General features: G+C 49.2%; 1 protein-coding gene across 2 annotated transcripts in view; it reads left to right on the top strand.

Annotated features, from left to right (window-relative positions):
* Nucleotides 1–14,216, top strand: part of MYO1A (myosin IA) — a 116,813-nt gene that overhangs the window by 90,950 nt on the left and 11,647 nt on the right. The window contains exons 19-23 of one of the 2 annotated variants that reach the window (XM_029594868.1): nt 1,552–1,645; nt 3,643–3,792; nt 4,921–4,989; nt 5,688–5,774; nt 5,968–6,042. In XM_029594868.1, the coding sequence (XP_029450728.1) occupies nt 1,552–1,645; nt 3,643–3,792; nt 4,921–4,989; nt 5,688–5,774; nt 5,968–6,042 (475 nt within the window). The remainder of the gene's footprint in view (nt 1–1,551; nt 1,646–3,642; nt 3,793–4,920; nt 4,990–5,687; nt 5,775–5,967; nt 6,043–14,216) is intronic. The other variant, XM_029594869.1, reaches the window with a different exon arrangement.

Here is a 14,216-nt window from a genome sequence, read left to right as displayed (position 1 = left end):
TTGCCATGCTGCTGCCGTCATCAGCAGCAATCCAGCAGCAGAGGCATGTCCTGTGCATCCAATCTCAGCACTGGCCAACTGTGCTATTAGACATGGATTCCTGCCCTCCCCCCAGGGCTGGCCAGTCCTTATTTCAGCGGTGGGCCACCTTAAACCAGGCCTCTGGAAATACAAGTCTAGTTTGCAAGAATAAAACCTTTGCACAACCGAGAGGGAGGCCATTCTGTGACCTTGAGTTTTCTGGTTGAACATCTCTTTGTTTTATGTGCTGTCAGATATTGCAGAGTGTACTCCATTAGGATGTAAATTAATGCTTTCAGGAGAGGGCTGGAGAAAGATTTTGTGTAGTCTGATGCTGCCAATACTTGACAGAATTTTCTCTGAGCTTTGCATGAAACTTGATGCAGTGCTTCCTTCACCAAAGAGAAACTTGAATATGCAATTAACAAGCGCGTAGAGGGGGTAATTTTCAAAAGGAATTACATGCATAAATGTAACTACTATTGCAGCAATTTTCAAAAGCCATTTACTCAAGCAAAGTGTATTTAACGTGAGTAAATCCTATGGACAAGTCAATGATATATATTGTAGCTATTTTAAAAAGCCCACTTACTCAGGTAAAATGCATTTACTCAAGTAAAACCCAGTTTTACGCATGTAAATGCTTTTTAAAATCAGGCCGAGCGATTAGATGCTCCACTCTATGTAGAGTGCAGTATGTGAAAGGTACCAGCAGCACGAAAAGGCTATGTATTCATTATGGGGCCGATGCCATATAAAGCGAGGAAAGCTAATGCAACCCCGCTGCGACTGTCGGTTATAAAGACCGACGCCGGTAAACTCGGCGTCAGTTTTCATAACCGGCCATCTGCCAGTTTACCGGACACTGAGTTTACCGGCGTCGGTCTTCATAACTTGGTGGTCTGCCGAGTTATTTTTTTTTAATTTTTTACTTAAGTACAGAAAAGCAGTGTTTTCTGCTTTTCTGTACTTGTTTGACCTGCACTCAGCTATTAACACCTACTCCAGGCAGACGTTAATATTTGAGTGATAAATGTGCCTCTGAGACTCACATTTATTTTATTGCATGCGGCGTGAATGATAGGCTCATTCGCATGCATTTGCATGTGATGAGGGCTATTACATTCACTTTGCGTCCGACGCGGGTTAAATAGGCGCTAATCCCTCTATTGCATTAGGGGGTGGATTAGCACCTATTTAACCTGCATCGGAGTGCGGGTTATAAACTGCGCTTGGCTGAGCGCACTGTATTGCATCGGCCCCTATGAATTTTAAAATGCTACAGTTAAGATGTTGGCTACGGAATTCTTTAAGGGGAATCTTATCTGCGGTAAGGGCAGTTGTACTGTTAGCAGTTTTCTAACCTCTGCCACTACAGGGGGCCATTCCAATGCAGGCCCCTTTGTGTTTGCTAACTGTGGACATGTTATGCCAGAAGAGTGGGTCACCTTATTCAGCAGCTCTCTCCTTTATACTCTTTGACTTCTTTCTCCCTCTTCCAGTTCCTAACTGAGATTATTCTTGTGACAGAGAGGGCGTTGAGGTCCTGCTGAGTGAGATGAACATCCCTCCAGAGGAGCTAGCCTATGGGCGTAGCAAGATTTTCATCCGAACTCCCCGGACGGTGAGTAGCTCTTGGCTCCTTGAATCCAGAGCAAGAGAAGGGACAGATGTCTAGTTGTGTAGCATCAGTGGTGTACACAGTACTGTACTAAGAAAGTCCCATGCTCCAAAGAGCTTGCATTCAACATTTTGGCACAAGGAGATTCAAGGAGCTGCTCAAGGTCATATGGTGAGCTGGTGCATAGTGTTTGGGGTGGAAGTAGGTTTGGCAGCTCTGTGCTCTAGCCAGTCTGTGGTGCCACGCACTGCCTGTCCAGTGCTGTTGCTGTCTTGCCATATCTTTGGCAGAGTTTTGGTACTAGCTGTTGCTGGAAGCACCAGCTGAAAACTGTCTCTGGAGCAGGAAATTGCTTGCCATAGGGTCCATGATGTCTGTGTTACCAGCCCTAGCTCCAGCTTATCGCAAGATTTGAGTCCATTCTGTGCTGACTCATGCATTCCAGTGCATCCTGCTATGGAGGACAAGCTCCAGCATACATTGCTGTAGGAGTTAGAAAACTCAGGAGCTGCCTTAATATTTGCTGTTGACATGGAGTTGCCTATGCTAGGCCTTTTGTATTGTTGCAGGTACAGAATCTGTTGTCTCACATCTTGCCACATACGGATGCAGGTTTTGTGTTGAATATGGTGGGGATCGGTTGTAGATGTGAGTGGATTAGGTATGTGTATAGTATGGATGGGCGAGGGTGAGTGTGTACATGGCTAGCGTGTGTTTGTGTGTGTGAGCAGTGTGTGCACGTGGATAGATGTGACTAGTGTGCTGGTGGGAGTGTGCATGGTGGTGAGAGTTTGGATGCAGATGTGGGTGTGTGCATGGGTGGAGATAGAGTGGGTGTGTGCTTGTGTATGTATATTTAAGTGTGTGGGTGGGAGAAAGTTAATACGAGTGAAGTGTATGGATGGCTGGATGAGTGGGTGTGTATGTATGAATGGGGTGGGTGAAGTATGTGTGGGGGTGTGTGTAAATGTGGTTATACACAACCGTTGCAAGGGCTAGGTAAGAAAGTCACTTGCCCTGGATGCCAAGCTTGGGTTGAGTATGGGGAGTACCATGCCACCCTTTTGAGTCAACTTGTGAGCCTGAAAAGGAAGAGAGAAGTCAAAAGTAACCCTTCCCTGAGGCTCTGCTTTGTCCAGTGATTGCCCTGCGGTTATGTCTATGGGTTGAATGAGTGCTGGTGTGTCCTTTGAGTGTGTGTATGTATGGAGAGGGGATTTGGGTATGTGTTTATGGATGGTGGGAGGTCTGTTTGTTTATGGAGTGTGAATGTGTGTATGTATAGTATATTTGTAAGGTATGGGTAAGATAGAGGTTTGTTTTAACCTGATTGCAGTTGACAGTTATTTTGGAAAGAGAAAAGGATTCAGCAGAGTACAAACTGGTGAAAGTCAAAGGCTTAAGCTGCTATAAAAAGAATATTTAATTTTTAAAAATTCTTCTTTCAGAAAATGAGTTCTCTATAGTAATGCATAGCCAAAATGTATCTTCTTAGCCACAAGATTTCATCAGTCAAATGAGTTTCTGCATATGAATCATCTTGAGAGCTGTCTCCATGGCAGTCCACTTAAAGCCAGAGAAACAGGGAAATATAGGCCAGCAAGAAAGTTGGACTAACCTAACACATCGCTGGCTGCCTTTGAGAATTTTTCTCCTTGGCCATCACCCAGATGAAGGGAATCTAAAGCTCACAATCTAGTTACAAATCTATTAAGTTACTCTGATAAAAATGTCTCTCCTGCACCCTCTCCTTTGACCTGTATTTCTCTATAGCTCATGTCAGAAATCAACCAGACAACAGTGGCCTGCTTAGAACTGCAAAACTGACTGTTTTCATGAAAATCCAGAGTTTCAATTCAGTTGCACACTGCACAATCATTGATGTGGAGTTACCTTCAGTTTTTACCCCTTCGGTGCAGTGTCATCAGGGACACTGTGTGTGCACGGTCCAAGAGGCTGACTGCGACACCAGAGCCAATTTTGCCTTCCTGTCTCCTTAGTTGTTCCTGCTGGAAGACAGGCGCCGGCAGCGCCTGCAGGACCTTGCCACCTTGATCAAGAAGATGTATCGAGGCTGGAAGTGCCGCACGCAGTACCAGCTCATGCGCAAAAGTCAGATCCTTATCTCAGCCTGGTTTAGGGGCCACACTGTAAGTCCATTTGCACTTTCTGGCTTCATGTGCAGTGGGCGAGAGGCACTTGCCCACACATTTAATAACCTGCCGCTTAGAGGCTGCCAGCTCAGTAACTCATGGGATGAATCATTGCCTGCCGAGAGGCCTATGTGCCTGCTGCAGATAAATTAGCTTTTCACGTTTCCTTACTGAAGAGAGCGAGCACAGCTGGGAAAACTCGCCTTCTCCCCACTGCGGGCAAAGAAGGAAACAGATTTCTAGTATTTCCCTTCAGGGTGGAGTACCATGTAAAAAAGTGATTTGTAATTATCAAAGCTAGTTGATCACCTCGTAGGGTGGGGGAGAGAGGAGAATAAACACTTTGGGGACGATGCAATACAGTGCACACTGTTTAACCCGCTGTCGGACACTGGTTAAATAGGTGCTAATCCACCTCCTAATGCAATAGGGTGATTAGCGCCTATTTAACGCGCGACTGACGCGGAGTGAATAAAATAGCAAATGCATGTGAATGAGGCTATTACTCAGTCACTCCGCATGCAAAAAAATAAATGTGCGTCTCAGACGCACATTTATCGTTCAAATATTAACGCCTGCCTGGAGCAGGCGTTAATAGCTGAGCACATGTAAAAGAAGTACAGAAAAGCAGAAAAAACTGCTTTTCTGTACTTCAGTAAAAAAACAAACAAAAAAAAAAAAAAACCTCGGCAGACCGCCGAGTTATGAAGACCGATGACGGTAAACTCTGCATCGGTTTTCATAACCGGCCGTCTGCCAGTAATAAAAACGGATGCCGATAAACTGGCAGACGGACGGTTATGAAAACCGATGCCGAGTTTACCGGCATCGGTCTTTATAACCGGCAGCCGCCGCGGGGGTCGCATTAGCAAGGAAGCGTTAAGGTCGCGCAAGCGACCCTAGCGCCTCCTTGCTAGCGCGACCCCCTAATTTGCCTATTGCATGGCACCCCCCTTGCAGGTGCCATGCGTGCATTAAGAAAGCGGGCGCTGAAAAGTCAGCGCCCGCTTTCTGCGAAAATTATTGCATCGGCCCCTTTGGAGGGAACCTCCCTTTCTTACAAAGCTGCTTGTGCATCTGCTACCTCGTTACACCGTGCCACACAGGCTCTGCTTTGTCTTGCAGCAAAAGCAGAAATACAAAAACCTTCAGAAGTCGGCCCTGATTGTCCAGTGTTATATCCGAGGCTGGAAGGTAAGAAGGCAGGGGAGAAGATACATCAAGTACAAATCCCGAAAAAAGCAATACCAATCCAAACATGCATGGTATAAGTCTCATTTTCCATTGGACCATCTGTTTTAATCTAAACATTTTTGCCATAGACACAAAATGTGAAAAAAATCCTTCCTGACCCAAAGTGCCCTTCTGAAGCTCTGGGGGCATTCCCTGGGATTCCTTTCCCATTGCTTTTAATGAAGAAAAGTCTCTTTGGGTTATGGAATTGCGTTTGTATTCTGTCTTCTGCCGAGTTGACAGCTCTGTCCATGGTGGATTGTTGTTGATGCTGTATTAAGACTTCACAGGAAGGTCTGGCAGCAAAAGACAGGGTCTGTGGGATAGAGTTTGACGTGTCAAGGATAGAAAGTGCGGTTATGGAATGCATAAACAGGGAAAATAAAATACAGGAGGCCATGTATTGTGGTTCCCAGATGAGAGCCAGACAGGGATCGAGGAGAGAGGTAGTACAAAATGGCTCCCTGCTGAGAGCCATATGGGGCAGAGAGACCATGCATGATGGTTCCCTGATGAGAGCTGGTTGGGGAGGAGAGATGTGGTACATAATGGCCCCCTGCTGAAAGCTGGATGGGACAGAGTTTCAGTGCCTCCCCGTCCTCCACCTGCAGCCTCTCCATATCTAGCCAGCATCACCACAGCTCTCAATTTCTCCGCAGGCGCGTGCAGAGCTGCGGAAGCTGAAGCACCAGAGGTGCTGCGAGCAGGCATCCACCACAATTTCTGCTTATTGGAAAGGGTTCAAGGTAACTGTCATTAGCACCCATGGCTTGCGCTTACTGGGGGTGGTGGAGAGGGAGAGAAGAGTGAGACCAGGATACTGCCACTTCCAGCAGGGACCCAAGCCGCCACTGAAAATCTTGAAACATTGGCTGCACTGAGCCCTTCCCCAGGGCTGAGCTGTGGTTTGGCACTTACCTGTTCTTTACCTATTCCCAGGTGCGCAAAGAATACAAAAAGTACTTCAAGTCCTCAGCACAAACAAGAATTGCCAACTTCATCTACCTGAGACTTGTAAGTCCTCTCAGTGATCCTTCGTAGGAGCACATTATCTTTCACTATGTTTGGTCTTTCCCATTCAGCTTCTAGTTTCTCTCTATGGCTTCCTATGTGTGTAGGGCATGGATCGTGGGTGAAGGCTTGGGGGGGTTAAACCTGATATGCATGTATGCGCCCATTGGGAGGGGGAGGTAGAAAACCAGCCAAGATTTCTGTTCCCACCTAGAATGGTTCTCTTTTCCATATGAAATGTTTTGTGCTCATTCCAGGAGTGCTGTAAAGTTACCCAGGGCTTGCAGTCTGCACAGGCCACCCCTTCTATTATTCCCTCCCCTCGCAGACTCTAGGGCAGTCCAGCTCCAGAGACTAAGGGCCTGATGCAATAAGATGCATGGAAGAATGGGCGCTAGGATTGAGCGCCTGTTTTCCTAATGTGCGCACATCCACATTCCCTGGGCGCCCGATGCAATATTAAAATGAGGTGCCGCGTTAAAAAGGATGCACTAGGGAAAAATTGTGTATTCCTAGTGCTCAAATGCATCGGGCGCATGTCCCTTTTATCCTGCTTCAGGCTGGTTTCACCGCTTGCTATTGTGCATGATGTTGTGCATGTATAGCGTGTGTTCAGAATTTTTTTTTTTTTACATCAAGCCATTACATTATACCTTTATTTTCAAATACCAATGATAGTATCATAATGATACTAAGTAGGAGGAACCACAGAGGAAAGAAAATTTATTCTTACCTGTTAATTTTCATTCCTGTAGTACCACGGATCAGTCCAGACTGTGAGTTATGCCTCCCTTCCAGCAGATGGAGACAGAGAAAAACTTGAAGGGCGCCCCTAGATAACCTGGTGTGCCCACTGTATCCCTTCAGTCTTAAGAATATCAAAGCAGACAAAATATTAACCATAACAACAAATCAAGCAGGAACTGCAATAAAATCAACTTTGTGAATAAGCAACCTGTAGGTTTCTTCCTCTTCTGTAGCTATCTGCAATAAACAGGAAAATGAGCGCGGACTAGTCAAAAGAAACCCCCTCATGGGTGGGCGTTTGGACTGATCCGTGGTACTACAGGAATGAAAATTAACAGGTAAGAACCAATTTTCTTTTCCCTGTTCGTACCTGGATCAGTCCAGACTGTGGGATGTACCAAAGCTTCCTTAAACAGGGTGGGTCGATGAAAATCCCGCACGAAGAACCCCACTGCCAAAATTACCAACATCTGGAGTTTGGACATACAAACAGTAGTGAAGAGCAAAAGTATGGAGCATCTTCCAGGTAGCCACTCTACATATTTCTTGGGGTGATACCAGCTGGCATTCAGCCCACGAAGCCGCCGGTGAACGAATAGAATGAGCCTTCAGCACCTCGGGGATAGGCCTACCTTTGCAAATGTAAGCGGAAACAATTGCCTCTTTCAACCATCTGGCAATGGTTGCTTTAGAAGCCCTTCTTAGGGCCACTCCACAAGACAAACAGATGATCCGAATATCTGAAAGAATTAGTGATTTCCAAATAATGCAAAAGAGCTTGGCGAACATCCAGACGTCTTAGCTCTCTCGCATGCGGCTCATCCGAGGACGGATTGGGAAAGGCTGGCATTTCTACTGACTGACTTAAATGAAATCTTGAAACCACCTTTGGCAAAAACGAAGGAACCATTCAAAGAGACACTCCAGACTCAGTGATTCTCAAGAAGGGTTCCCTACATGACGGAGCTTGCAGCTTCGAGATCCTACGAGCGGATCATACAGCGACCAAGAAAACCATCTTTAAAGTGAGATCCTTTAAAGTTGCCTAAGAGGTTCAAAAGGGGGAATCAAACAACTCGAAGTACCAAAATAAGGTTCCAGGAGGGACATACCAGGCGGACAGGCGGATTCAAATGTCTTACCTCTCTGAGGAATCTAACCACATCCGTATGTGACGCCAAGGAGCTACCTACCAGTGAACCCAAGGCTGCCACCTATACCCGGAGAGAGTTAAAAGATAAGCCCTTAGCTAAACCCTCCTGCAAAACTGCTAAAATATGAGCCACTGAAGACTGCTTGGGGAGAATACCGTGACCACGACCCCACGTCTCAAAAACCCGCCAGATCCTGGCATAGGATAGTGAAGTAGAGGTTTTCCGAGCCCGCAATAGGGTAGAAATCATGTCCTCTGAATAACCTTTCTTCTTCAATCTCCTCCTTTCAAAAGCCAAGCCGCTAGACAAAAGCAATCTGCTTGGTCGAAAAATATAGGACCCTGACGAAGCAGATTAGGAAGGTGTCTGAGCCTCAGAGGCCCGTCCACTGCAAAATTGATGAGATCTGTGAACCATGGACAGCGGGGCCACTCTGGAGCCATAGGATTACGGTTCCTGGGTGGACTTCTATCCTTCAAAGAACTTTTCCCACCAGCGGCCAAGGTGGGAACACATACAGGAGAACTGAGGCCGGCCATGAGGGATCTAATGCGTCTACCCCTTCTGCTCCGTGATCTCTTCTGTGGCTGAATAAATGAGGAACCTTGGCATTGTCTCTCGTCGCCATCAAGTCCATGTGGGGAGTGCCCCACCTTTGCACGATGAGGTCCATCGCTAGATCCGACAGTTCCCACTCCCCAGGATCTATCCTTCTCCGATTGAGAAAATCCACCTGAATTTTGTCAGATCCGGTGATGTGAGACGCCGCCAGTAGAGCGAGATGCTTTTCTCCCCAAACCATGAGCTGCTCCGCCTCTTAGGCCACCGCTTGACTTTTGGTTCCGCCTTGGCAAATGATGTAGGCCACTGTCGTCGCATTGTCGGAGAGGATTCTCACTGCCCGATTGTGTAACAATGGGAGGAAGTGCTGCAACACTAACTGAACCGCCCTGGTTTCCAGGCGATTGATTGTCCAACTGGCTTCTTCCGTGGTCCAGGTGCCCTGAGCAGAGTGGGATTGACAGACCGCTCCCCAGCCGGAGAGGCTGGCATCTGTGGTCACCACGATCCAATCCAGGATCTCAAGGTCTACTCCGCGAGCCAGGTTGTGGGGGGCAAAGCCACCATCCAAGACTGGAGCTGGCATGATCGGTGAGAGGCAGAGGGAACTGGAAATCCTCCGATTTGGGATCCCAACGGGAAAGCAGTGCTCATTGTAACGGTCTCATATGAGCAAAAGCCCAGGGAACTAACTCCAGAGTGGATGCCATGGAGCCGAGGACCTGAAGATAGTTCCACGCTTTGGGGAGAGGCAGCGCTAACAAGCGATGAACCTGTTCCTGTAGCTTGGACATTCGGTCCAGCGGAAGAAACACTTTCCCCAGCCTGGTGTCGAACCGGCCCCTAGGAAGTCCATCGCCTGTGAGGGTACAAGGTTGCTTTTGGTTTGATTGACAACCCATCCCAGCGATTCTAGAAGAGTGACCACTGTGCTGACTGCTTGAGTGCAGAGGTCTCTTGACTTTGCTCGAATGAGCCAGTCATCCAAGTAGGGATGAATGAGAAGCCCCTGCTTCCTTAGGGCCGCCGCTACAACTACCATTACTTTGGTGACTATGCGAGGAGCTGTAGTCAGACCGAACGGCAGTGCACAGAATTGGAAATGTCTGCCTAAAATCATGAATCGAAGAAACCTCTGATGATCTTCGTGGATGGGTATATGTAAATATGCTTCCATCAGATCTAGGGATGCAAGGAACATGCCCTTACGAACCGCAGCGATTACGGACTGTAAGGTTTCCATCCGGAAGTGAGGTATCTTGAGGGCCTTATTTACCTTCTTCAGGTCCAGAATAGGCCGGAAGGAGCCCTCCTTTTTGGGGACCACAAAGTAGATGGAATAACGTCCCAACCTCTGATCCTCGTGGGGCACCTCCTTTATTGCTCCGAGAGCCAGGAGACTGTCGAGAGTTTGCTGAACGATCTGGGCTTGGTCCGTAAACCGCAGGGGGAAACCAGAAAGAAGTCTTGGAGCGGCCGAGAAAATTCCAAAGCGTAGCCGTGTTCGATAATGCTTAGGACCCACTGATCGAAGGTTATTCTGACCCATGCCTCGTGAAACCAGGCTAAATGCCCCTCCTACCCGAGGAACCAAGGGATGGATCGGCCTGATTTCATTGAGAAGACTTGGAGGCAAGGAATGTTGCTGAATTTGCTTCACACATGGTTCTGCGTCCCCGAAAGGAAGAGTTCCAGAATTGCTGACGACCTGGAGGTTGCCTTTGCATCGCAGGCTGAGTTCTGCTCTGTCAAAACCTCCGCTGCCCACGAAAATGGGGAGCGAGTGGAAGGAACCCTCTAGAAGGTTTCGGACAGTCCTCCGGAAGCTTGTGGACCTTATTCTCCAACAAGAACTTTATCAACTGCTCCAAGTCATCACCGAAAATAAATTTTCCTTTGAATGGCAATGCCCCTAACTGATGAAACATCTGCTGATCAGTTACGGAGCCACAGGAGTCGTCACGCAGAAACTGCGGAAGACATAGTTCGAGAAGAAGTCCGCAGGAGATCATAGAGGGCATCTGCTCTATATGCCACCGCCGCTTCCAGGCGCTCGGCCTGTTCTGCCTCTCCTGGTGGTAGCTCTCTGGAGGTTAAAAGAAAATTATTCCTTACCTGCTAATTTTCGTTCCTGTAGTACCACGGATCAGTCCAGACAGTGGATTATGTCCCCCTTCCAGCACATGGAGTCAGAGCAAAAAACTGAAAAGATGGCCCCTTATAGGTTGGAATGCCCTGTGTCCTTTCAGTATATAGAATATCAGAGCCAGAAAGCCCACTGTATGGAGCAACTTATAACCAGAAACATAAAACCGGAACTTGAAACAGAACTCGTAATGCTGAGAACTTGGAAAAAGAACTGACATACAGTCTGATAGAGAAGTAGTAGAGCTGGGCGCAATCCAGAAAAAGGGAGGGCAATACCCGCCTCCAGGCGATCCGCTTGTTTTGCTTCATCCGGTGGAATTTCTTGAGCCCCAAGTAATTGTTGCATCCAACGAAGCCCTGCTTGTTGCATGAACGAGCTGCAGACCACCGCATGGACCCCTAGAGCTCAAACTTCGAAGATCCTCTTCAAATACACCTCAAGCTTGTGATCTTGGGTGTCCTTTAGCGCAGTGCCACCTGTGACCAGGATAATTGTCCATTTTGTGACTGCAGAGTCAACGCTGGGCACCTTGAGGAGATCCAAGGAGTCCTCGAGAAGTGGGTAAAGCTTATCCATTGCCCTGCCGACCCGGAGGGAGCCATCAGGGCCAACCCACTTTCTTGACAACTGGAGGAGTCTGTGATGAAAAGGCAACGTTTTCGCAGGGGGCTGAAGGCCTGCCAAGAGAGGATCTCCCTTTCTCCCAGTCTCACTGGGCCCCGCAGGCTCCTGTGGGGCTTCAATGTCTAGCTCTTCAAGAACTCGCGGAATAAGTGGGTCCAGTTCATCCCTCTTGAGTCTTAAAACTCGCGGGTCATCCCCTTTCAGCAGCGGTATAGGGTCATCCAAATCTGGGTCCGGGTGTTTGGGAAGGAAGGGGTCTGGATTAGCCTGCTGAGAGACCCCCTGCACCCGAGCGGGACCAGGAAGTTCCGGAGGGCGGGAGCCCCCTGTGGTGCCTGTCCCTGGAGGAGCTGGAGGTTGTGAGCCCCCTGCGGTGCCTGTCCCTGAGGGAACCAGAGGATCAGGACCTGGAGAGATATCTGGGACCTCTCCCATGCCTTGAAGTCTGGGAATCTTTGGGAGAGGAGGAGCTGCTGGATCCTGTGAGAGGCTTGCCAAATATGCACTATGCATTAGTAAAATAAATTGCGCTGAAAACGGCCCCGGGGGAGGCAGCAGGAGGAACCCTGTTAAGCTGTCCCACAATGGAATTATGAGGGGCAGGGCTCGGTGTCAGAATCAGGGGGGGGGGGGGGGGGAGATGAACCGGAGTCATCCGGTAAATCGGGAGACGCAGGAGCAGGCAGCTCCGAAATCAAGATGGCTGCCACTCCTTCTTGAGAACGGGACGGAGCCAGCCTCCTCGAGGGCGGGCGCGCAGAAGCGCGCAAAATCGGACAGCCCTCTGAGGTGGACGAACCCTCCCCGCTGGGGAGGCAGTCCGAGCATAGACCGTCGCAGGAGAGTCAGCCCGACTCCCCGCAGGCTGCACATCGCGCCGAGCGCAGCATAGGAAAGTGCAAAAATCGCTCTCCCAAAGTTGTCAGCAGCTGGCTCTATAAGTGCTGGACAGAGGAATGGCGCCTCTCTGTCCACATGGCCCGAGGAAAACGACTTCTCAGGGCGGACTGCTGAGGGGGGGGGGAGAGGTTGGAGCCACCAACATTCACCCTGCCAAATGCTGAAAAGAAGAAATTACAGAAAAATAAAACTTATCCCCAAAGGACAGACAGGAAAGGAAGAAAGTTCTGCCTGCAAGCCCAAAATGACTGGGAGAAGTGACAAAGTTAGCCTTGTAAATTAAATTTTATTTTTTTTTTAAAGTTGATCCATACCAAGGTAAGGAAAACAAAATGTAGTAAGAAATGCTGGGAAGCCGTAGATGTCCCCTGCCATCTGCTGGAGTCAGAGAAAAATACTGAAGGGACACAGAGGGCGCTCCAACCTATAAGGGGCCGTCCTTTCAATTTTTTGCTCTGACTCCATCTGCTGGAAGGGGGACATAACCCACTGTCTGGACTGATCCGGGTACGTACAAGGAAAAATTGTTGCACCCAGCAGAGGCTCGCCCGCAGCATATAACTACTGCAGACCACCGCTCGGCTCCCCAAAGCTGGCACCTCGAAGATTCGCTTGTGAAGCACCTCCAGCTTCCTATCCTGCAAATCCTTGAGGGCTGCCACCCCTGCGACGGGAATAGTTGTTCGCTTCGTTACAACAAACACGGACGCAGTTCGAGACACGTCTAGCAGGGGATAAAGCTTATCCATAGCCCTTCCCACTCATAACCCAGCATCTGGTATGTCCCACTCTTGAGTCATTAACTGGTGGAGCATGGGGTGAAAGAGAAAGGCCTTAGCCAGGGCTCGCAAGCCCGCTAAAACTGGAAGAGCATCCTGGGGGATATCCACGGAGGGAATTAGTGGCTCTAGCTCCTCCCTGTGAAATAGGCGGACCACTTTAGGGTCATCACCTTCCAAGGGGGTCTGCTTCCCCAAGTCCTCCTCCACCCCCGCAGCGAGCAAGGGGGCAGCCAAAGCATCCGCAGCCCTGCTGTCCGTGCCAGTAGCAGGAGCCGAGGCGCCCGGCACAAATGAACCCTGTAATTTGGCGACCCGCAGGGATGCCAGGGCCTCTGTATATTTAGCAAGTTTTGCGGGGGGCTGAGCCATAGGGCTAGGATGCGGAGCACCGCCGAACTGAGTAGCCAGAAATGCTTTGTGCATAAGAAGCACAAAGTCCAAGGAAAAATCTGTGGATCCAGCCCCCTCCCCCTCCAGGGGATCAGGGCTATCCTGTAACACATCCTGGTCAAACATATCCCCAGGACTTGCATGTACTGGGGAAAGATTGGGAGGGAGCTCCCCTTCCCCCCATAGCCCTTGCTTCAGCGTCGGCAAACGTTTTCAAAATGGCCACCGTTCCCGCGCGAGGGGAAACGGATCGGCCCTGACCTCCCGAGGTGCTGGCCTTTTTATTACACCTCGGGGCTTAGTACCACTGCTGGCAGCCTGAAAGGAGCTGCCCCCCGAAATACATTGCAGGCAAAGTCCTGTGCGGGAGAGTCTGGAAACACACTCCCCACAGGCTATACAAGCCGATGGCTGCGGCATGTTTCAACACGGGGGGGAATGCGGCAGAAGCAGCGAGGCAGGGAGCCTGAAAAGCTCTGTAGATGCCCAGACAGCCTCTGGAGGGAAACGCAGCGCAGCCGCGAAGAAAAGAAACCGGCAGGCTGCTTCAGAGTTTGTTTGTTTTTTAAACAGAAGTCAATCGGGGCGCAGTGAAGGAGAGGGACCGGACCAACGGTTTCTCCTTCAGCATCTTACCTGCGGGGAGCTCCGCGGGGTAACCAACCCCGGCTCCCAAACCTACCAGGGGGGATGGCCCGAAGAACCTCACAATCCCCTGGGAGGATCCGCCAAAATCGCTGCGATTCTGTTTTCTTTTTTATGCTTGATTTGTTGTAGGAGCCTAAGAGCACAAAACAATTAAAGCTGTACGCCACTTTTTTTTTTTTTTAAGGGATTACGTCTCAACCCTAAATCAGGGCAAGACTGCAG

This window comes from Rhinatrema bivittatum, chromosome 3 (assembly GCF_901001135.1).
Source record: "Rhinatrema bivittatum chromosome 3, aRhiBiv1.1, whole genome shotgun sequence".
Lineage (NCBI taxonomy): Eukaryota > Metazoa > Chordata > Amphibia > Gymnophiona > Rhinatrematidae > Rhinatrema > Rhinatrema bivittatum.
This window is presented reverse-complemented; position numbering and strand designations above follow the sequence as displayed.